The 24,624-nt window shown below is 40.7% G+C and overlaps 1 protein-coding gene across 12 annotated transcripts in view; it reads left to right on the top strand.

The window, feature by feature from the left end:
- rut (rutabaga) overlaps positions 1-24,624 on the top strand; it is a 93,314-nt gene that overhangs the window by 36,498 nt on the left and 32,192 nt on the right. For 10 of the 12 annotated variants that reach the window (XM_065483935.1, XM_065483938.1, XM_065483933.1 and 7 more), the window contains 5 exons: positions 12,098-12,187; positions 12,345-12,602; positions 13,076-13,312; positions 13,777-13,920; positions 22,370-22,519. In XM_065483935.1, coding sequence (XP_065340007.1) covers positions 12,369-12,602; positions 13,076-13,312; positions 13,777-13,920; positions 22,370-22,519 — 765 coding nt within the window. In that variant the 5' untranslated portion in view covers positions 12,098-12,187; positions 12,345-12,368. The remainder of the gene's footprint in view (positions 1-12,097; positions 12,188-12,344; positions 12,603-13,075; positions 13,313-13,776; positions 13,921-22,369; positions 22,520-24,624) is intronic. The other 2 variants (XM_065483927.1, XM_065483929.1) reach the window with 1 other exon arrangement.

The raw sequence follows: 24,624 nt of genomic DNA, 5'->3' as shown, positions 1-24,624 counted from the left end.
GTATTTCGCACAACAAAACCGTTCTAAGCCCACAGCCCTAAATATTCGCCACGGTCACGCGGCACGCGGGCCCCACATGCGCTCAGTTGGAAGCCAATTCACTGCAGACACTCCGACGAAAGCTTTTTGGCCGGCATCGGGAGGCGAGACGACGTCTCAATCGGACGGGAAGCAAGCTCTTCCTCTGCTGACGGGGGCAAACAATGGCCTAATCACGCCGATGAGAAACGAGCCAACTTTGAGAGAGAGAGAGAGAGAGAGAGAGAGAGAGAGAGAGAGAGAGAGTCTGTGTTCGGCTCAGCGGCCTGCAGGAGCATAATTTATCAAAGAGTGAGTTTAAGTCGGTTGCACTGCTCCCTCGGTCTGCGACACGCACGCAAATTGCATAAATAAATTATTTGGACGGCAGCCGTTTGCGACTTTTTTAATGAACCCGGCTTTGGGAAAGTACGCATGCCGACGTGGCACACGGCACTTTCCATATAAATTATGGAGCTGTATAAGTGCTCTCGAGCGGAATCGAAAAGGTGGCCGGAAAATTGTTCCCATTCTGCGAGTGGCAGCACAAAAATTAACGAAAACAAACTTTGTTCCAGCTCCAACTTTTTTTTACATTTCTGCTCTTGACAAAATGCTAATCGGTAGGGTTAGGATTTTAAAACGACAAAATATTTTTCCGAGCATTTGATTAATTAAGAGACACCAAAAGAGTACTAATTCTGCAATTTTTCAGCCATATTCAAAACTGTCTAATAGTGAAAACCTGTCTAAATCGACCTGTGTCTATTCGTCTCACAATTCCATGATACAATTTGTCTCTCTTTTATGAAAAGCAACAATGGTAAAAATCGTCTAAATTGGTTATGAAACTGATTAAAACCCCCGTCTAAATACAGCTAAATACCGTTTAAAAGAGTTGTGTTTTCGTCGAAAAATCCCAACCCTTCAAATGAGGCCAGCAGCGCAGGAAAATTAACCGAAATTTGTTATGCCAACTATACCATATCTGTCTGTGTGCTGCGTGGGAATCGAAATAATAAATTTGCAACGACGAGTGAATTAGCCAGCGGATTAAAAACGGACGACATGCAAAGCGCACGTCGCTCGCAGTGCTGCTTGGTCGGCTGGCTGGCTGCATCATCGCAGCGTTATGCCCACGCGCTGCATTATTATTACTTAACTCTGTCCGTGGAGTGTAATTAGACTCACGATAAAACTCGCGCAGACAAACAAAGCAGAATCTAATTGAACAGAATGATGTCTGCAACCTCTGGTGTCGGCGGGTCGTTCAACCTTGCCAGTATATGCGCACGAAATAGTGCTTTGAATCGGCAAACAATTGAATTCGTGGAGCCAGACGAAAGTGAAAGGGTTTTGTTTATTATAATCTACATTTATTTAGAAATTGTAAACTTGCATTTGCTTTAAGTTTTTCCCGAAAAATTTGAACTGATTAGAAAATAAAATGAAACTAAAATAATTTTCAGCAACTTGAAAAATGTCAGTGTAAAATTCTGCTTCTATTATTACTTGGTTTATAGGAGCAAATAATAGACGGTATAAATTTAATCATGCAAAATTTTGGAGTTTTTGCTAAACGTTTGAATTATTTACAATATTCGGAGCGAGGTCCTCTTTAAATTTTAATCATTAATCATTCAAATCTCAAGAAAAGGTAGGAATTCCTTTTCAATTAGGATTTTCCTTGTTTAGAACGATATTAGAGAAAATAAACGGTTTAAATTTCGCCAGTGGAAGCAAAAATTCATCGACGTCAGCCGAATTCCTGCGAAACAGTGATCTTCGCGTCTGCATATTAATGCACGTGAGGCATAATTACACGCGCCGGGCCGTTTCCTTCCTTTCATTCAAAGCAATAAAATTAGCATGCCGACAATGTGCACCGGCAAGTGTGCGAAGAGATAAAGTAGCAGCGAGTCTGCTCTCTCTATCAGCAATATGCACAGCTCGGCGCACTAAGTGCACAGCAGAAGCAAAAGGAAATTGGTTAAAGGAGCCGCCGCGCGTCCTCTTTCATGTTTTGCCCGTGTATGTTTGCGAGAAGGTGTAATCTGCGAATAAATAAACACGCCTCCGCGACGGTGCTGCTGCTATGATTTTGCCTCTCGCGAGCAGGGTTTGGCAAAAGAGCGGAAAGTCAACAAAAATTTGTTTTTCTCATGTAAAAATTGAAAATTTGTAATTCTTGTTAGATACCAATGAATCCAGAAGCACGTGAGGTTGCCATAATTTCAGAGGAATTAAATATTATAATGAAATATCTTCTGACAATTTTTAAACAGCACATAAATGAGTCATTTTTATGTCCAGAAATGGATAAAAAGATTATTTTCTCTAACATGGAAAATTACATGAAATATCTATTTCATCAGGCAAAAAGCGTTCATTTTTCGTGAAAAGGCCGTCCTTGCAAACCCTGCCCACGAAAGTAAATAATTTTTATAGGCACGTGCTCGGTGACAAATTGAGACGTTGGCAGCCTCCGCACCCGCAACCCGAGATTAATTTCTTAATTATATTTTCGGCAAGGAAGTCCCGCGAGACGAAAAACTTTGTCCGTGTCTTAATTCGATTACTTGGCTCGGTGAAATTCTATTAGCCGCGCAAAGTGTCCGATCGGATTAATGGGGAGCTTTGCATTCAGTGCGCGGCGAATCGTGTTCGAATGTTTTGCGATCGGCTTGCTTTTGTTCGATTTTATAAATTGGTCCGCTTCTCGGAAAGAGCTCTTCTCGGCAGACACGTGCAAAAAACCCAGCCGAGACGCGTAAATAACTCTTTGTTTCAATGAGCGCAGCTTGCGTGTCGAATTTGTTGCTTACTCCCTTGAGTTAGAAACGCATGTGTAGTGGACGAGAGGAGAAAAAATAAAAACGAGTCACGAGCAACAATAGCCGATGACATCACCCACGCATTTAATTTTAGCTTACGTGTTTGTAAAAAATTGCATCTTCATATTTTACTGCCGTGGAAACACAACTGTGAATCATGATTCAGCAACGTTTGTGTTTGAACTTATATTTATTCATCTTTGATGAATTAAACATACAATATTTATACAGTATTTGGCTTCGTAAATTACAAAAAAAAATTTGATAAACTTATCAAAATAAATAAATTTTACGGGGAGCATAGTTATTTATTTTTGCTTCGCATGAACAAGAACTAAATTTTCAGTGAAACATATATTTTAATATTTCATAGCACTTCGAGGAAAATAGCAATGGGTAATATTTTTTTCCATTTGTGCTTTCGTTTTTCAATTCCATTGTTTTTGGATTATCCACATTAAAAAATTTATGTTTTTGTGTCTGAATTCGATTATTCTCGATTTGACTCGGTTTTAAAGCGAGGAATCACGTGTTTCAGAAGAAAAACAGCACTCAAAACGGATGTTCCTGAATTTTTGCGGTGCCAGTCTCTTTTAAAAATTTCATACAAAGACAATAAATACTAAAATATCCACGCAATATTTCGTGTTGGTTTGGATTCAACGTTTCCAGCGATGCTTCCATTCAGCAGATTGCCCCAACTGCGAGAAACTCAATTTCAGCAATCGTTTGCCAAGTGTTTGTGTTGGCGGACGGGCCGCACACTCGTATCCGCCGGCACCCTTTGAATTTCAAATGCAATGGTGGCAAATAAATAAGCAACCCTGCTCGTTTCTCCCCCTCTCGCGTCCACCTGCTGCTGCACTACTTGTAACAAAAAGTACACACTCCCGAAAGGCGAATTTATTTCCACTTTTACATATTTACTCTGCGCCCAGCCGAGCCGCATGTAAATTTATTTTGGTTGCCGACTGCATTGCAGGTGCTCCAAGGAAGGATTCGCTTAGTTTTCATTATAAATTGCTCTCCACTCGAAACTTGCCAGCGTCGGTGATTAATTCCGGTGCGCTTGCATATTTAGTAGGGATATGAAAAACAGGTACGAATTGCGGTGAAAATCTCCATTTATACTCTCTGTTGGCATGCTTGAAATAGAAACTTGACTTGAATGAAAATTGGACAGTGGTGAATTTATTTCCAAAACTCTTTCTCAAAAATGGCAACAAATCAATCTTATTATTTACGAATTGCAAGGAATAAAACTAGACATTACTGGTTGGTTTTACTTTCTTATTTGTAAAAAACTGTTGGGCAATCGTGCAAACCTTCTCTTCTGCCAAACATTTACCCAAAAATTTTCACCTGCACAAAACCACCTCCAGTAAGCTTAAGCAAAAAGGTAAAATCATGAAATATAAACAATTTTGTCTTAAAAACTTGAATAAAAACCAGCACTCTCTTTTTATTTGCAATTCTGCGGGGGAATCTTCGCATTTCGTTGCAGACTTCTTCACTCGCAATAGTGCAACTTAAGCAAAATTTCCTGAGATGAAAACGTTCTGCACTGGTCTAAGAAACGCATTTTCTCCGAGTGGTAAACATCATTTTGCGCAAATTGCGCAATCAGTCAGTCGTGGAATGCGTGCAACTCTTCCACTCGCAAATTAACGAGTCTCCGCATATCACAGCGAGCAGTGGCGAGATGTTTACCCTCATCCCCTGGCAGCGTGCGTGCTGATGGGTGCTGTTCCGCCAGAAGTCGTCCTCGCCGCTTTTTACGGGCCGAGGGTTGCCAGAGATAAGAAGATCCGCACGCGTGGCAACGACGATTGTATGTGCATGCGTGGGGGAGAACTTTTTTTATCAAAAAATCCAGTCCTGAAAAGAAAACACTGCCTAACTGACTGGGGCTTTTAAATATCGGTCTATCAGGCTAGTAAAAAACTTCTAAAGTGCTTTCATCATGTGTTGAGAAAAATTGTATCAAGCCGTGCTGCTCGCAGACGAAGCAATTAAACCCGCTAAACCAGATAAGAAGACGCCTCTTGCCGAGTGTATTTATTGGAAGAGGCGAATCTTTGATCAAAATCTGCGCATTTTAGAGAGGGCAATTAAGATTATTTGAGAGATAGGATGCAAACTCGTGGTGTTTAGGAGCAGCCATTAATCTTTTCCGCTACAGAGACTGGGGCCAGATTAATTCAATTAGCGCATACAGCGCTGCTGGCTGCTGGGATCAGAGGATGATTGAAAGATTTTTATTTTTGAACGTCAAAAACCAGCCAATATAGACGAATTATCGGCCAGTGCTCCCATTAAATAAGAGCTTACAACCAAAGTCTTGTATCTTAAAGGTATAATAAAGCTCCAGAATTTCATATTTTCATAATAGATTCCTGAGGGGGAAGCCGAATCATCCAGTCGACAATTCGACACGACGTACCGAAAATGGGCGAAAATGTGGTGGTTTTTCGTCTGAACCAAGAAACATTTGACCCTCAGGATACGATTATCAGTGTCAAAAATTAATTTCGAGTGCGACTTAAAAAAATCATCCTATAGAAACTATTTTTTAATTCTCTGTTTCACTTATTCATTTCTATCTCTCAGAAAAAATACATGAAGGATAATACCAGTGTGGCTTTTAATTGTAAATTCGCCTTACAAAGAAACGCTGAAAAGCTTTGGTGATATTAACAGCGCTCGCAAAACGGCTTAAAACAATATTCAGGCTATTTGAATCTGTATTTTCCGTTCTGTGTAGTAAAACATGCCCCACTCTGCAATGAAGCACATGGCACAAAAGGGGAGATTAACTGAGGCTTTGAAAAAGTGCTCGTAAAAGTGCAGTTCTGTGTTATTTCCGCTGAAGAGTCTAAACAAATGCAGCCAGCGTAATAGAACATGCGAAACACGCTGTCCGCATTTTCCAAGCGAATTTACCGCCGCAGTCGGTTTATTGCCCGAGTGGGCAACTTCACAAATAGATCCGACCAAACGGGTTAGAGGAGAGATGTGCTCTCTGTACCGAAACATAGAGGGCTGGCGCAATTTGCATTCAGTGCGCTGCCGGATTGACTGGCAGAGTTTTTGAAGAAAAAGGAGCATGAAAAATAAACACGGCCTGTGTGACTGCGAAGCCTCACGCACGAAAAGCTCAAAGGCACGTTCCGCGAGGGAATTACACATATTTCACATTTAATTTCCAGCAGCCCCAGCAGCAAATGTTTCAACGGCTGCGAAATTCAAGCACAGAAACCGAGAGAGGTCCGCAAAGCGGTCGACCAAAAGCTGCAAAAACAGAGTTTTCCTGTTGGGTTTAATTCTAAAAGCCTTATCAATATGCAAGGCGGTTTTATATTGAAAATATAAAAAACATTTTGTTGTTCAATATATTTTTTAAAATAAATGTATTTCATTTGCAAATTTTTTGTTATTAAAATAAAACAGATAACGCCAATTTTTTTACTTTGTTTGAATTTTTTCCCTCTATTGTTGTAAATCAAAAGGTTATAGTCTTGGTAGTACTTAAAGAATTAAAAGTTCAAACAGAATATTTTGTATTCATTTTGTTAGAGGAAACGAAAATCCTAACCTTTGCACGGTTTGAGCAATTTTCTGCCGTACAACAATAAATTATTATCGACATGCGACGCGGATTCTTTTCTCCGACCGAAATCCCATTAGTCGGCGGCCAGTAAAAAAGGCTTCGGCTTCAATGCCAATAAAAAGCAGAAACAAACGGTCAGCCCAACTTCCTTTCACATCAGGTCAATCTGGGCGCAGCGAAGAAGACGAACGGCTCGCTGAACTAAAAACATTCGAATCTCACTCGCGATTGATGCGCATCGATGCCCGCATCATTAGTGCTGGGAAACTTATCCGAGGGAAAACAATCGGCCGTCAGCAAGGACCAGAATATCGTCTCATTTCCTGCGAGAGCGCAGATTTTCTTACTTCAGAGATGGGTGCCACACAAAATTCGTTCAGTTGACGAATCAGGGGATTTTATTTCAAATTGTCTTCTCTTGATCAGGGGGTTTGACAAAAGGGCGGAAAATTAAAAAAAAAGACTGTCTAGAGGTATATCCGGAAATTTTCTGCAGTTTTTTTGAGACGGTCAAATTTTTTTATTGTGAAAACATTCTTCGAACTTCCAAACTAGTATCCTTCTTGACAATTACTAAAATTAAAAAAAAATCAAAATCACCAAAATACATATACCCCAATTGTGAACTACAAAAGAAAATTAACAATCGCTGTAAAATTAACGTATCTTTGCCATCCTGAACCCTAAATATAATGCCAACGCAATATGGCCACTCTATCTGTTCAGCGCTTGGTTGTTAACGCGGAGACCGATTCCATGAATTCCAACGGAAATCTGATTTTCAGAATTGTTAGCAATACATTTATAAAATAATTTTATTTTCGACATGTCCTTCATAATTTCTTAGCAAAATAATGTTGGATATATTTCCGAAATTAGAATTCAATTTCAAATTAAACGGCATCTCTTACAAGTATGAAAATAATTAGAAGAACCAGCGCAATTGAAGATGATGCGCATAAAATCGGCAAAAAAAAAAGACGGTCACACGGATGGAGGCAAATTATTATTTCCGCGCGTGTATCGCTTTGACACCAGCCTCACGAGAGGAAAGAAGGCTGGAGGGCTACTTTAGTGGGCGTTATACATCTGTACTCATTGACCCAGCTCTCATTGTCAGAGCAAATTGAATATTTTTGTCTGTTTTATGGTTTCGCACGGTTCCGCCGAACGATGGATTGGCACTATCCCTCGATTTCTGGTTTGGCTGCAAAGGGCAGAGGCAGAGGAAATGAGTGTTTACTTGCTGGCTGTCGGGTTAATTAGCCGTACCTCTTGGTACCGAATTCTTGAACCAGGTCCAAACGACCGCTCCAGCACTTACGCGTCTGTCGATGAGGTGTTCAGCCCTTCGGAATTTATTACGCCGACGTTGATTGCAACGATTGCAAATTTCACCGTGCGATCGATCCACATCGCGAGACGAGCGCATTTCGCGCTGCTATTTCCAGCCGCTGCAGCCTTCGCGCCCGGAATAGCGGTTGCCGCTAAAAATATTGCTTTCGAAATCGGATCTCAAAGATTTTCTGAGACTAAGTGGCTGAAATAAAAAGTTAATGGACGTGGATGCCGAAAAAATTGAATTTATGATATAAAAGAAGCAAAAACTTATGAAAATCGAAGTTCGCCGTTGGGATTTTTTAAATCGTCTGCAGTCTTAGCCGTCAAGCGCTGCGACAGGACAAAGAGAGAGTGGCCGTATTGTGACGTCATCAAAGTTTTATCAGCTGATGTTCACTCTCTGACTGTCATTCCTTTCTGATTTTTTGTTTTAAAAGCATGGTCAATACAAGAAAATCCAATCACTAAAAATGTACGCATCCTGAGTACTGATGACGTCACAACATGGTCATACTCTTTGTCCAGTGCTTATATTTTTCCTAACGCAGAGGCCATTTCCAAAAGTGCTAAAAGTCATCTGATTTTCAGGATTTCTAAAATTATGATTGTTGAAATACACCTCGTGTCCTTCATGCACGTTTAACAAGAATTTTTGTACCGTTTCATGGAGTTTTAATTCTCTTTCGTCCATGGAAAGAAAAAAACAAGTTTACTAAAATTTTGAATTTTGTCAGTTTTTCGACAGAAAACCGTGGATATATATTATGCCGGATTTTTTTTATTACGAATCTGCTTGCCTGCATCAACGGTGGATCTATTTAGTCGCACGCCAAGATCATTTGCGCTTTATGAGTAGTCGTTTCGAAAATAGGCTTTCTCGGAATGGGCGTGTTTCTGCACTAGTGATTCATTATGCATGGCCCGGCAACAAAGGGACGCGTCAGATGTCGCGTGAAACAAATCTATATCAAAGAGCCGTAAAAAAATCTGGCAGCTGTTTCTTCTGACAGTTGCGAAGATTTCGAATCACGACGGACAAGGCTAATTTTAATTACGCTGATTCACCGAGGTCGAGAATAAATTAATCGAGATTCGCATTCAGAGCGGCGAGAGCAGCTAATCAATTATATCCGATTATCGGCGTCACCCTGAGAGATTTTAATTAAGCGCTGGCCGCGGCCGGCAGCAATCTGATCGCATTTTCCACACAATCCACACGGTCATGCCCGAGTGCACGCAAAGTGAAATGAAAACTAGCCGCCAGCTGATTTAACTTATTTAAAAAGACCATAATCTGGTCTTGAGGGACTCGTTCGTTGAACCAAACGTAAGATGTGTGTTGTTGCCTCGCGCGAGTAATTGGATGATGTCGCTAATGAATTGAGAATCGGCTGACTCCAAGGCAAGCCAGAAATATGATGATGCTCCTTAAAAAGATTTTCTTATATAAATTTTACTCGCGTCTGGCTGGTCTGAAGAGCTGGAAAATTTGCTGCTTGATTCACTTTCCCCGCGGGCAGACGTCTCGCCAGCTAAACCGACGTTAAATCGAATATCGTTTTGGACCATTACTAAGTATCCCTGAAATGTGGCTCCCATTTCATTCTCTTAGCTTTATTTCCTTGTATCATTATTCCATGGAATTGGTTAATAATACAAACGGAATATATAATTGTTGGTGAATATTGATTATAAATTCGCTTTCTAGTATTTAGTGCAAAATAAACGAAAAAAAGGGAAGCGCATCAATTGATCCAAAAATTTGTAAGTTTTCTTCCAACCGGATGATGTTTAAATACATAAGTTTTCTTCCCTCTGAATCAAAAAGCGATCTAATTCAGCGTGGGAGAAGACAGAGAAGTTCTCGTTGACCAAAAATAACGTATGCCACCGCCGACCTTTTAGAACGTCCACGTTCCTCCGCAAATATATCGTATTTCGACAGAGTATAACTCGCTGACCACTCATAACGGGGAGACAAGGAAACTATCATGTAGTTGTAAGCAAACAATTTTTTGGTCAAATGGCGTGGTTCCCTTATGAAACGACGTTAAATTGTTACAATCATCTGTATCTCCATCTAGTGAACTAAATTTCCAATTGGGTGCTTCTCGTAAATTGACAGAGCCAAAGCTCTTTAACACTGAACTCGCTCGTCCGCAGTCTGGTACACCGTTCCCCTCTGTGAGCACACGCAAAACAAACAAGCAAACAAAACGAGTCTAATTTCGCAGTTGAAACGTGCGGCGAGAAGGCTGAAAGAGATCGTTATCAGCCCAGCTTGACCACCGGCGATGCAAATGCGTCGCCGGCACTATGGGTACAAAACCGTTGTCTCTTCGAAAAAGAGCAAAAACACAAATGCCGGGTGGTGTTATTTGCAGATGCTGGTCCGACGGCAAATTGGGCTGTGTTGCTACAGTAGAGGCCGCTGTTTTGTCGCCAAGACGAATAATCCGGATTTGCGCTGCCGGAGAGAAAAATGAGCCAAATCCTATTATCTTTTCTCGAGATTAACAAGGGAGGAGCCGAGCAGCGGCCGTCCAGGGAATAAAGTAATTATCCCGCTCGCAGTAAAAAATTCCACTTTTATTCCTCGGCAAATTGATTTTTGTTTTAAAAAAAGAAACTTTTTCTATTTCCGATGGCAGAGATGATTTCTCGCTGAAGAGGCAAGGGCAATAATTGCGGCAGTCCCTGGGACAAAAGTTTGCACTCGGCTCCAATCAGTGGAAAAATCGTTAACAGAAATAAAGAAATGGATGTGACGAGAAGGGATTGTTTTTGTACTTTCAATTGACGGTTCTTAAACTTTATATTTACTGCGCAATTTTTAATATTCTGTTTCTGCTGATTTTCTTCATTTATTGGATCTGTGAAGTGAAGTTAAGAGTTTTTTTTTGTAAATATGTATACGACAAACTCCAGACTAGTCACTGAGCAAAGTTTTTAGTTTATGGCACAACTCTCGCGTAAAATATTTTGCTTGTAAGTTGTGTATCTTTTTTAATGTTAAAAAATTTATCTCTCACAACACAACCCAAAATCTTGTACAGGTTTGTAGCCGATTTAGATGCTTATACTCTGTTTTTGCAGTTTCAGATGATTTTCTGAAGTGGTAGAAAATTGCTCGATAAGTGCTTATTTAAATTTCCTGGAACAATTGGAAGCTCACGTCAGAAAAAATTGCTGATCGTCTTAAATTCACATCCCTTCGCCTGTTATTATTTCCTTATACAACATGATAAATTATTAAGATCAAATCATACGGGGGGAAATGTTTACATTAAACTAAAAACAGACCGCATAATACTCTTGATTAGATAAAACGTTTTCATAATTAAAATAACGAAATCGACCTTTTTGCATGCGTCACAGTTGTCATATGTAGATAACGAATTCCTCAGCTGACGCAATGAGATTCAAATGATATTTTAACCCAAATATTCGACCAAACTCGAATCGACCAGCCGGGCTAGCCCTCCACATTTTCATCTCATTATTTCGCGAGCTCTACGCTTTGCAATATTTCGGCGCGTGCTGTGGAAAAACAGCGATGCCGTGGTTTTTTACTCGATTATTTTATTTCATCAGAGCTGCTGATGACAGCGTTCCGGGATTTGGCGGACGCCAAATTTTGCTCTCTCCTGACAAAGTGAGCGCACTGTTCTGTGTGTCCGGGTATACATGTGAAGCGCGCCACCACATTTACAAAAAAATGCTTGGCTGCTCTTTGTAATTACTTTTTCAAATAAAGAGTGGCTGGACGCAGATTCCACTTGGCTTGGATATGCATTAGCGCCAGACACTTTCATTACGGGAGTTAACCTGCATGAGCAAAATTAAACCAAAAGTAGCAAAAAAGCAGAGTGCTCGGAGCTATTTTCTTTACAGTGTAGCAGGTTCATTTCGCCACTGTTGTTAAATATTTAGCTATAGTGTTAATTTTAAATGAACAGAGGCCAAATTTAATTCATTCTGTAATTTGCCTAAATAATGAATAATTATACAAGATTAAGGCTGGTATTATGCAACCAGCCGGTTAGGTCCTTGCAGCCTCTCATTAATTCAAGCGCTCTCGGGTGATACTGGCTGGGTTTCCGATAGAGCACAGACATTCCTCATTTGCGTAATGAAGCTGCGTCCCGGTGTTTGGGGAAAAAACTTGTCGCCACATCAGAGAATTTAATGAAGACCATCTCCCAAATGAGAGGGTTAATTTGTGCTTCTTTCATCACTTCCTAGCTTTAATTAAACACGCTTTTTCTCACGTCTTGTGCGATTTTGATTGCAGATTGATGGAAGGCGCAGAATCGATGCGTTGCCGCCCCTTCGTCAGCGAGTGCTGCCGACGCAGTTAGCTATGAATATTCGACAAATGTGAGTGAGTAGAGTTTGTTAAATTTAATTAAAAAAATTATTCCACTTCTACCTCTAATTTTTATTAAAATGAATTAGAGTTTACTGCGTCATGTTTCAAAATTCAAAATGCCTTTAAATAAATTTTTTACCTGAAAGGAATATTTTATGTATTTATTTAGGGAGTAGTGGTCAAGCTAGGAGCGATGGACCACAGCGTGAAGGCGATGCCCCCGGCGTCGTCGCGACACCCTTTCAGGGCGCTGGTCCGCTTCCTCAACAGGCACCGCTTCGAGAACGATGAGCTCGAGAGTCTCTACCAGCGCTATGTGTACAAACTGCAGCACTCGTCCGTCACAGCCGTCGTCGGCTTGTTCGCCGTGCTCGCCATCGTTCTCGCCGCCCTCGGCTTCACCTACGCGCACGGCGCCACTTTGCAGGTGCGAACACTTTCTTTTTTAATTAATTCATTTTTAATTACCAGCCCGTCGGCTCGCATAGTTACAGTTCACAGTGTCAAGGCAATGGGAGACATTTGAGCATTTCGGAGATCTAATTCTGATTGCCCAATGTTATAAATGGCAAAGCTGGTTAATATAGTGATTTGAAATGGTCAAATAGCCTCAACTGGCTGGGTGACTCGCCACTAGCTGGTTTTCGCTCCTTTCCATTGGCTTTAGGGACAAATGTCTGACGTTTCAATGAAAAGACAGGCGAAAGGATGGCCACATAGGGCCCAAACTCCTTTGCGGCCACTCGGGCCCCATGTTATCCGCTCAGCGGTGTAACTGGGACCCGAATAAAACAGTTGTATTCTTAATTCGTTGCTTAAATAATGTAAATGCGATTTATAGCATCTAAGATTATGATAATTCCTCTTTATAAAAAACATTTATGCAAATTGTTCCTTTAGGCCGTGTACCACGTGGCGCACGGGCTGCTGTTCACGGCGCTGCTGCTTCTGCTGCACACGCGGCTGATGCACGACTCTCACCTGCTGTGGGCCTGCTATGTCATCCTCTTCCTTTGCTCCACGTTTTGCGGGGTAGCGTTGCCCCTGGGGCCGCCGGCGACAGCGGCCGTCGCGGGCACCGCCGACTACGCGCTGCAGTTCGAGACGAGGCGCGTGGCCGCCGAGGGCGTTTGGCAGGTGAGTCAAACGACGACATCGACGCACACTCTCAAGGGAGCCGAATCTCATCTCTATGCATATTACCGGCACGCGCAATTTCGCGATGGAGGCACAGGTGCGGCAATAAAAATAATTGCTCCCGCCTCCCAGTGAAAAAAAACTCGTTTTTGATGGTGCTGGCAGCTCTCAAATTTTATTTTTCGCTTCAAGGGGTTGCTTTTGGCAAGGGTGGATTTTTACGCGAATCTTTGAATTTTTAAGAGAGCTGCTGAAGAGTGCAAAAAAATCTCGTTTCGCGTAACACACGTTCCAACAAGGGAATTTTTAAATTAAACGCCAGAGTTTTATTAATATCAAGTGCCGCGCGTATTTTCCAGGGTTTACATTTCGGTGTTTCATTTAAAAAAAAATGTCCCGGCAGTTTTGATAAAATGTGAATCCGCCTTTTTTAACGCACATATCTCGTCGTTGACCTTTTCCAGATCGTTTTTGTGACCTTCATTGCTTACGCAATGCTGCCCCTACGGACGTACGTCGCTGCCGTGTTCAGCTTCCTCCTGGCGGCCACTCACATAACCCTGACCGTCATCTGGGCCAAGGACTTCCCTTGGTTGACCTGGCAGCAGGTAAGAAAAGTTTCCAATTTAATTCAATTTTTTGTAATTTGTCTTTACAAAACTAAAATAAGCAAACGATATTATGGCTCATTGGTAGGGTGGCCAGAAAAGTAAAAACAATATATGTATAATTGAAGTGGATATGTATACAGAAAAAACCTTTATAGTTCCCTGAAAATTGGGGAAGAGCAGAAATTTATCAAGTTGAACTTTAGAATTTCAGAGAAAATTTGCTGCAAAGTTTTCATGCCAATTATCGGCGAGTTCTGTCTCCATATTGAAAATCATGATTTATCCCCCCAGTATGAAAATTCATCTCATAATTCGCACACATTTGGATAGATCGCAATGAGAGGAATCGATGTCGAGCAAAAAACAACAAAAAACGCTTGTTTTAACGAAAAATTTAACAAAAAATTAAATTGGTCCTAATTAGCTCACAGCACATTTTAAGAGCTCTGAAAATCATGCAGCGTGCATATTGTTGTCTCCAAACAGATCCGTTTCTTTTAATCCACAGTCCAAATAAACAGGAGTCTCTTTATTGAACCAGCAATCCCAAGCTCTTGCCACCGCAGATGAGTTTGCGAAGAAGTTCTGTGTTTTGCGACGACGTGTGTAAACATTCGACAAAAACAAAGCGGGCGTCTATTTCAGACGCCGAGACTGATTCGTCTTGCGGGAAGCAGCTCGTGTCCGTGAGTGACGGCCCAACTCACTCATTCCTAATTACTCGCGACCCCGTTTCGTCGGCCGTCTGCACCAAGCGGCTGGACCTTTTTGTCTCTTGGCTCCATGCATTCTTGAGTGGCAAGCGCTGTGAACAATTGCAGCTGCCCGCCTTTTCATCTTCGCATTACAAATTCACACTACTGCAGCACTTAAGGAGCGCACCTTTTAATCCGAAATTTATTGTGTTTATTCGCTATCATTTGATAAAAGATGATAATTTACATAAGGAATAGTTCCCTTATTTATGGCGTGCTAGATCAACGCATCCGTAACTTACAGTTTCGAATATTTTTAATTTAGCCTAGTAGCTTTAACAGCAGCAAAAAGTCTCCATATTTGTATAGCTCGAAAATCGCGATTAACTTAAGGTTTCCCATTGAAATTTTTATTTAATTTTAATATCTGTAGGATGGCAGTAACAAAAATTAAACTTTTTCGGATTAATAGATGCTCTCTCATCTCCTTGACAGGAGATTCTGCTTGTCTTAGCGGCGGTGTTTTAGTGCAAGATGCAGCAATTTGCATTTGCACGCGCTGCTGTCTGCAATGCGATTGATGAAAAATTCATGGCCTTGCATCTGGTAAGACATCAGGCTTTGACACCTCTTCAAAGTTTCTTTGTTGACAACGATGGAACGGCGTCTAAATTTAGAATGGACGCTTTCAACAGCTTTCCTATTTTTATCCCCTCGCGATTAATTTTCTTCTGGAAGAGGAGAATTCATTTTCCGGACATGCTCGGTCTTGAGACTTATCTTTGTTTTGGAGTAGTTTTATTACCTCTCGTCCATTTCCGTTAAGGTCACGGACTTCTATTTTTAGCCCCGGGACAGGATAAATTCCGCACCAACTTTCACGAAAGGGCAAAGTTAGTTTCGCAAGCGGTGCTCTATACGTTTTCCGTGTTTTACTGGCGCGGTTTCTGCAAGTCGGTTCATTAAACCACCCATGCACATGTGCGCGTCGTCTGTTGGAGGGAAAAAAACGGGCCAGAGGTAAATAGAAACGTCCCTAACTGCTGCGATCTCGTCTCTTTTATCCAAACAATAAATCGCCTCTGCTGCTATATTGAGTGGTTTGTTTGAGCGCGCTCCTTCTTCTCATATTGGCCTGCTTTTCACCCTGTTTATTTTCTCAGCGGACCGAAATTGTGTTTGTGCATGTGTGGTACCGCCTCCGAGAAGGGCGAGATCTTAATCATAAAATTCCGTCCGACAGAATAATGCACGGCCTGCGTCCGAAAATAGTTTAAGCAGTTCACCTGCGGTAATTCGACCACCCTGCAGCCGAGCACGCCAGCCCACCACCGCAATGAGAAAGAAATGCCGTGCGACCGGGTAATCGCAGCTCAATTTATGGCGCCGGCTCTCCAAAATTGTGTATCATCATGGCAAGATAATTCGATGACAACCTTTCCGGCGGAATAGTTAAATTTGTTTCTCTTAGACTTTGATATATTTCATTGCATAGCTTAAAAAATCCACCGGATGGAGGAATAATCGTAAGCCTTCCTACTAGAACACGGAAATGAAAAGGGATTTTTTTAGAAATATTTATTTTTTAATTTATGTAACAAGACCAACAGATTAAGATGAATTATCGACTTAAATTTAACTAATTTTCCCAAAACCAACTGCTTTTAAGTGATGGCACTAGGCACACTTAACTATTTTGTTCAACGCAAAACCGATTATTTACAGTGATTATTCTCCTCTAAATCGATGTATAAACAGAATTGTTTCGGGCATATAACACACATGAAAACTCCCTATTTATAGGGATTATTAAAATAATCGACTTTTTAAGCAAATCAGATTATATTCACTCACCCGTCTCTATTCTTTTTAAAAATAAAATATTTGGAGGGGCAGAAAGGTAAAAAATTGCCAATTATATGAAATAAATTGAATTGACTAATTAATTTATTGAAAGAGATAATTTTCCGACTTTCCCGACAAAAATCAAGTAATATTTCAACTAGACTCCTCCATTTTTAAACTACTGCATTCCATCACTTATTTCAGTCAAAAACTGTCTTTTTTGTTTTCAAAAATCGGTTCGCAATAAATTTCGCGCTCCGAGCTGACGTGATGTGCAAAGATTTGGCCCAGAATCGATGAGGCCGCACTCGGGAAGCGAAATTTGCTGGCGTACGCGCGTTGCTCTCCATTTCATTTCCCTGCCGAGGCCATTAGGGCTGAAACGCAGACGCCTACCCTGCTCTCGCAAAATGCTGTTCGCAGCGTAAGTGCGTAGCGAACAACACCTCCAGGCATTTTTCTCTTTCGTGCCAAAATAAAGACTCCCTCCGTTTCTCCGCAAAATGGACTGTGAGATTATTTTCGTTTCTCCAACCAAATCGTTCCATGTCGCGTCCGTCATTCCGCGGCTACTTATTATATCCGCGCGCGCTCGCTTGTTCCGTCTCGAGGGACATGAATGGAAAGTTACAAGACGAGTTTCAATTTCGAGACTCATCTTTTATTCTCTTGCTGGAGAGAGCTTCAATTTTCTAGTTTAAACAAAGTTTACTACAGACAAATGATTAAACTTTGAGAAGAGATAAAATTTTAACCTAGTGAATTGGAATCCCAGTGCGCGCGTAAATGTCGCACAAACGTTCATGAGATTTTAATAAATAATGGTTGTGAATTTTAGAAGGTTGCCAAGCAATTTTCGAGTTCAATAGACAGTTTTTGACACACTAGTATTTTACCCACTTATTAATGCATTTTTCAGGAAAACCAAAGTGTTCGGGTTGTTCCATTTTTTAACTAAGTCCGTAAAAATGTTTTAACAAATCTCAAAGATCTCAAAGCTTTTTTTTTAATTTTTTGCGTTCTATATAAAAAGAAAAGGCTGGTTTTTTATTTCTAAAAATAAAATAAAAGTTGAGGTATTAAATGCCGAAATAATTGCGGTGAAATTGAATTTTTATTGCCTAAAATATTCTGACCAAAAATGGGCACCTCTTTTCGGGTTGGAAAACCTCAACTAGATTTTTATTTTTAAATTTTTCGGACCCATCACAGGAACGTCGGCACAGAAGCAGAATGTCTTTCTGTTCATTACAACGAAAGATATTGTTATTCTAAAATGTTCAAATTACAAACTTTTCATTTCAGGTCTAAATTTACGTTCAAACTGGTTTTTAATCTACTAAAGAGTCGCGTGCCATTCGTTTCAGTTGAAGCATCCTTTTACAAATAGCAAGTGGGTTTGTTTTTCTTGTTAGCATCCTCCGCAGAGCCTTTCGGGAAATTCGAATTAATAAAAGATGTGCTTTCTGTCCGAATGAGCAGCGGAGGAAATTAAAGGGAATTTTTCACAGCGCGCGTGGCTAAAAATAAGCAACGCATGCCGCACCCGCTGGCGGAGGGAGGCAAATGAAAACAAACCGGCTTCATTCCGCTGTTTGCCTAGCATGTGTGCTGAATTAAACAAACGGCTGAAGGCGCGAGAGAGAGAGAGAGAGAGAGAGAGGCGGGTGGGCGGGCCGCTGCACAAAAGGACCATTTTCATTAAGTCGCAACAGACCAACTTAATTCACTCCTCGGATCCTTCTTTTTATGCTATACTTCTCCGCAGTCACGTTCATACAGACTCTCACGATTCGCAATAAAACATATATATATTTGTTATTTTAACTACTTGGAAAAAACAGTTTATTTCTCCAATTTCCCGGAAAGCCGCAACTCGCAAAAATATTTGAAACTGCCAATGATAAGCTAGATTTTATGAAAGCTGCCCAAGTAAAAAAATAAATATAAACCCGTTAAAGTTCTGCACAAGATATTTTCAGAGCTCATTTCTGTTGGAAAATGACAAACTTTTGCAAAATTAAGACAATTGCACGTTATTTGATTCGTCTCGCCAAGCAGATTCCAGAGACAAAAAATTTTGATATCCAATCACTTTTCAAGAAATTACAGCAGTTTAATATTTCTTAAACTTTTGATTTTTAAATTAACGAGGTGTGGATCTAGTAGCGAGCCAATATTAATTTAACAAATTGACATTTTTATCAGTCACTGTCGAATGATAACGAAAAACATCTTCTAATTACGAGGAAGCTGATCCAATTAGTGAATTTTAGTCGTTTCTCCAGTTTTTTTTTTTTTTAATTTGAAGTAGCGTTTTGTCCATGCCGATTTTTTTTCACAAACTCTTTCGAGGACATTGTTTGGGAAACATAAAGCCCAAGTGGTAATCCAAAACGGCAACCAACTTGGAAAAGTATAATTTCGTAAGTTTTGTCATTCATCCCTTGAGGCGTAATAAAAGTCCGTGTTAATCATGCTCGGTTGAAGTTGAAACAATGCAGGAGGGTTTGAGGAGCATGACCAACTTGGCAGTCGTTAAATTTCACTTGCATATGCCTGATGGCACGAACACGCGTGCTGAATTAATTCGAGGGGCGGCCAAAACAAACTTTGTCCCCACTGCCATTGTCATTTCCACTTTTTGTTTCGCATTTTGTGTATTATTCCGAGCGGCCGAGGAGAGCAAAGAGATTGGCGCGTCGACGCAATGCGGAGGGAAATTCTTGTCCGCGCTCACACATTACATTACACACGACCTTATCTATTTTTACCAATAACTCACCCTGCTAATGGATCCGTTGGAGCGATATTGCGCCGCCATCCACGTTGCGACGCGCAGCCCGACTCAATTGCCACTTTAGTTTCCGCTCCCTGCAATAAAATGATTTTTCTTTCATTTTTCGCAATTATCCTCTCGGATAAACTTGCAGAAATAATGGCTCGTGACGAGTATCACAGTGTCATAAGAGAAAAGGGTAATGCGATAAAACTTGCTCTTGAAATTGCCAGTTAAAAGTTCAAAATGAGAAGCGGAAAAGTATTGGTCTTTCCAGGTTGCCCAAGAACACAACATGACCATTTTACCAGATTCAGTAATATTATTCAATTCAATTCAATTGAGCCATATTCAATGGAAATTAGAACTACTTGAGAAGTTACAATGTGTAGGGGTTTGCAAAAATAACGGACTTTCGATCAAAATAGTCGATGAATTAAATTAGTGTCTTTAGCACTTATAACAAAAAACAATAAACTGTTTCCACAATTTAACCGTTGGATTGTACCTGAATTTTATGAAAATAAATTTTTTGATGGTATCAAAAAACACGTCCAAATAGAGAGAGAGAATTTTGAAATGTGGGCGTGGTTTTTGGAATTAATTTTAAAGAGAAGACGTGAGAAGCGTTGCAAAGTGCGGGAAAATCTTACAATTCAACACTTTGACTGAGATTTTCAGCTACATTCCTGATCAAATTATCCATTTCTTAGTTTTACAGAAATAATCAGTTTTCGAAAATGCTCAAAATTAGGTGAAACTCTAACAATGCATTTACAAAATTCGCAGCTTCGGCACCGATGGGTACAAAGTTTCGTGATGAGAGAAAATGCGTGCTCATCAGTTGTGTTGAGGGCGGAAATCAATAAGCACGACTGGCATCAAGGTTGCCGCTGATTTACACCGGGCCGCGAAGCTTAATTTCTATTAGTCGGTGCAGCGAGACGAGCGGCTTGATTTAATTATCCAGGCCGCAGTCGCCTCCTGCTCTGCTCTGCTTGGGGTGCTCACGTTAATTACTCCACGCGGCCGTGATATCGACATCTATCACTCCATTAGCCGGGAAAAACGTGCCCCAAATGGGCCCTATCATCGATCTTTGCCCCCTTATCTTGAGAAAGTTTGCTTCTACTGCAGTTGGAATGAGTCTCTGAACTGCTGGAACACTTTGCAAATGTGTTTTGTTTAATCTATATACTTATAAAAACCTTGTATTAAGGGAATGATTCGCCAGGACGTGTTTTAAAGATAGTTGTCCGGAAAAAGTAATAAAAATTGTCTTAAACGCCAAAGTTTTTTTAAATATCCACCCCCAAGGACAGGGGTAGAGTCCCAGGCTGGGACTCCCAGCCCCCGACCATGACCTCGAGAGTTCAAATTTCAGAATTTTTAGAAAAATTTGTCCTGACTCTTAAGTTTTGGGCATTTTGGATGTAATTTATTTAAATTACCAAAGTACAAAAAAATCTCCTTTTTCAAAATCGCAAACTTGAAGCCCCTGTAAAATAGACCATTTTAGGAATTTTGTCCAACTATCTTAGGGAACAACACCTCCACCAAATTTTATCAAAATCTAAATCACCATTTCAAGCTTTATTTATAAATATGCCTCCTATAATCTCACAAAACGTCATACTCTGTTTTAGAATTCTAAATGGTTTTATTTTAGTTTTCTAAATCATAAGTCTTACTCTTGAACCATGCCATTTTTTATAATTTTAACCTTTGAGTGACAGCATCGATTTATCCCCTGGATAGAGAGCCGTGTCTGGGCAACAATGCACCCCCTTTCGTTAATGACGCCTCCTTGGCAGATTCGCAGTTTCTCGTGGAGTGATGCCGTTCGCGCGTGGGGGATGAGTGTAGGATGTCATCTTGAAAAGTGCATCAGATTGCCGCTCATGTTGACCCAATTTCCCTGCTCGATTATCTTCGGCTCAGCGGATCGGCGCTAATACCTTTAGCAGCGAAAAATAGGCTCGCGCACTCGAGTGAGCGAGCGAATTCTCCCTTCGGCGGGCTGCCTTTTCGGAGCAGTCGGCGTGGAAAGTGTTTGCACATTGTTTCGACAAAGCCGCCGCTCGCTAACTCAAACTCTGTGGCCGCAAATTTTTTTACGTGGTGCGTGTTTTTGTGGCTCGCGTCCTTCATCAGTTTGCGTGCAAAAGTGAGTTTTAAAGAGGCCAATTTGCGCTGGCGTTTCGCCCTAATTGCTTTTCACAAATTAAAAGCACGCACCGCATAATATTTTCCGACTCGTGCGTTGTTTGTTTTCACGTATGTCTGACATAATAATTTGTATTTCAACCCTCCACTCGTTTTCCGACTTGGTGACCAGCTAAAAAACGCACTTTTCACGGTGCAAATGGAAACCAAACAGACGGCGTGTTTGGAATCAATATGAATGCATATTTGCAAAGCACACACTCGCACTGGAGGTGGCGTAATAATGCACTAACGATACCAACAACAACAGCAGCAGCCACATGTTTGCACAATGGGGGCCGTGGAGCAATTTGGATTTGAACAATGTCAGCAACAAACACGCTGGCCTGTAGGTTCGCAATCAGCGGTGCAGAGTAAACATACGTCCGTCCATTATGAGTGGCTATCTTTGCATTTCAACAAATAATTGGCCGCCGCTCTCAGCTTTTTACGACGTCGAATGTATGCATTCTCAACCAACCGCAAACAAACAGTTGCAGGTGGAGCTAAAATAAACTAGAACCAGATAGATTTAAATTAGAACCACGAATAATTGAATTGTTCATTTTATTTTAAATCAGTTTTATCTGTGTCATGCCATAATCATTATTTTATTTCTCATTTATTTCCTCAATGAAATATAGTTTAAAGTAGCTCAGGAATTTCATTTTGAGAGAAGTGAATGAATGGTTCTCTGATTGGCTGCTTGAGTGTTTGGTGTTTTTTCAAATCTAGAAGGCCATATATTAAAGCTACTCATTTGAATAAAAAATATTTCGCTCGTCAGCCTGGACTTGCTACTTGCTTAATTTTGAAACAAAAAATTCCCCATTCAACGAATACAAGCATCCCCCCTATTTACAAGTTTTGCCTAATGTTTAATTTTTATTTGGACTAATTTTTTCCTTCATACTTGTTTCAGCTAACTGCGAACACGATGGTCTTCCTTTGCGTTAACACGGTCGGAATTTTCGTTCACAATTTGATGGAGCACGCGCAGCGCAAGGTTTTCCTGGACACCCGCAACTGCATCGCGGCCCGCCTCGAGATGGAGGACGAGAACGAGAAGCTGGTAAGTTCTGTCTTGAATTGTCTTGGCAAATGTTTGCTCGCTCGCCATTTTCTTTGTCCCCGTTCGTCAGGGGCGGACAAGTGCCACTTTACAGTTAATTAAACGCAAAACGCCTGGCTGCTGAATTAATAAAGGCGTGTTTATTTTTGCCTCGCTTTTTTGTATTTTGTCGCTCTTTTCCGAGAGAAATTTCATCCAAAGCGGATTCAGCGAGCAAGAAATAGAGTTTATAGCCACGCTCGTTGTTCACCGGCCTTTTTATATTTGTTGGGCAATAATTTCCGACCGACCAGCGCACAATAAAATCGGCCAAGAGTGGATAGTCTGCGTTTGTCTCGTTGGGCAATTCGGTCAAAAGGAATCAGCCCTGCAAATTTGAATTTGACGTGCCGATGCCGATCGCCTGGCTCAAAGATGCAATTTGTGAAATGCGGTCACGTTCTTACAACGGTGAGAACTTAATATTCAGCCGCGTTCTGGTGATGAGAACACGTGCATTAGTTGGATTGCGTGTTGTAGTTTGTTTTTGGGTCAAAATAATTAACTAATTTGTTTGAATAGTTTGTTATAGTTTACTTCGAGGAGTGAAATTCATATTTGTCACGTGTAATAATTTTCACATTAGATTATTCTAAAGATAAATAATGTTGTTCTTGAATTGTGATAGCAATTTTTAATCAAAAGAAAGGAGGTTTGACAAGAAAGCGCAAAATTTTCTTTTTCTAAAAAGTGTAGTTTAAAAACGTAAAGTTTCGTTTCCTCTAGGGTGAAATCTTCATATTGAGTGGTCAGCGAGTAATGCTCTGTCAAAAAGCGATCTATTTTCACGCAGGGGAACCACTCATAACGGGGAATTCGCCGTGGAGGGAAGAAACTTGTATTTTAAGCTATTATTAACTGGTTTTAAAGTAAACATTACAATTGTTGAGTCAAAATTTGTGCGTTTCCTTTGCAAGCAAATAATTTTTACTGTATGTTTTATAAAAACCCTTTTGTTCCACGGTTGAATTTTTACGATCAGGAGTTACGGTTGGCAAACCCTAAGACGGTTGCATGGAAAAAATCGATTTTTATAAGGGATCATGATCGAAAAATGAAGAAAATTATTATTACTTCTTATAGGACATGAAAAATAACTACTTGAAATTCCACGATTCTTATTTATTTGAAGTCTAATAATTCGTGTTAAGAAAAATATTAAAAAGAACGTGGTGCCTGTGTATTAGTTAATTAATTCTGGCAGTCGCGGAAGGTTCCAACACGCACAGAAATGAATCTAACAATTTATATGCTGCTGGAGAGAACTCCTGGCGCGCAAGCCTCGCGGGAGAGCCGAATTTGTTTCTGCCGCGGAGCCTCAGATTTATTAGATCGGCGCCGGGGAAGTCGTTCCCATTTGATGTGCATTCAAAATTACGACTTTTGATAATAAAGCCGCTGGTGAAATATTTGAAAAAGGAGGGAGGCTGAAATTGAGTCTTAAATCGTTTGATCCAGAGAGGCTGTTGCCATAAACTCAGCAAATTCATCTCCGAGCAAATAACAATTTTTACAGCTGCGTCCTTGAATTATTTCCATTTCTTGAATACGCAAAAGGTGACTGGGCTGGCTGATCTATGGCCTGAAATGCGGCTTTTTATCCTGCATCAGCATCCGCGCGCACGTATTATATTTAACTAGCAGCGTCAGGACGAAGTGCACAAAGCAGCAAATATCTGCCGTTCACAAAGGCGCCTTTGACAAAATCTATCTGCGCCTGTGTGTGCGCCGCAGGTCTGCTTTGTTTGCCGCCGCTCTCTTACAAAAAGAACCGCACGATTTTTCTCTGCGTACTGCGCAAGGGCGTTCGAGTCGAATTAATACAAAAAAAAGAGAAAATATAAATTCCCGAGAGTCTGCTCGCGAATTGAAGCGAAAGAGTAGCCAATGGGGGATTCTGGATGTTGTGGAAGCATGAACTCTTAGGCCTCTTAGGATGCTACGTTTTATTTTATGGTGTATATATTAAATTCGAGCAATGTTAAGGATGTTAATAGTGAATCTTAATCTGAATCCAAGATCACCTGGAGAACATTTTTTAACAGTATATATAAATAAATTGACAG

Source organism: Cloeon dipterum, chromosome 3, assembly GCF_949628265.1.
Source record: "Cloeon dipterum chromosome 3, ieCloDipt1.1, whole genome shotgun sequence".
Taxonomy (NCBI): Eukaryota; Metazoa; Arthropoda; class Insecta; order Ephemeroptera; family Baetidae; genus Cloeon; species Cloeon dipterum.
Note: the sequence above shows the minus strand (reverse complement) of the source record. Positions and strands in the feature narration are given on the sequence as shown.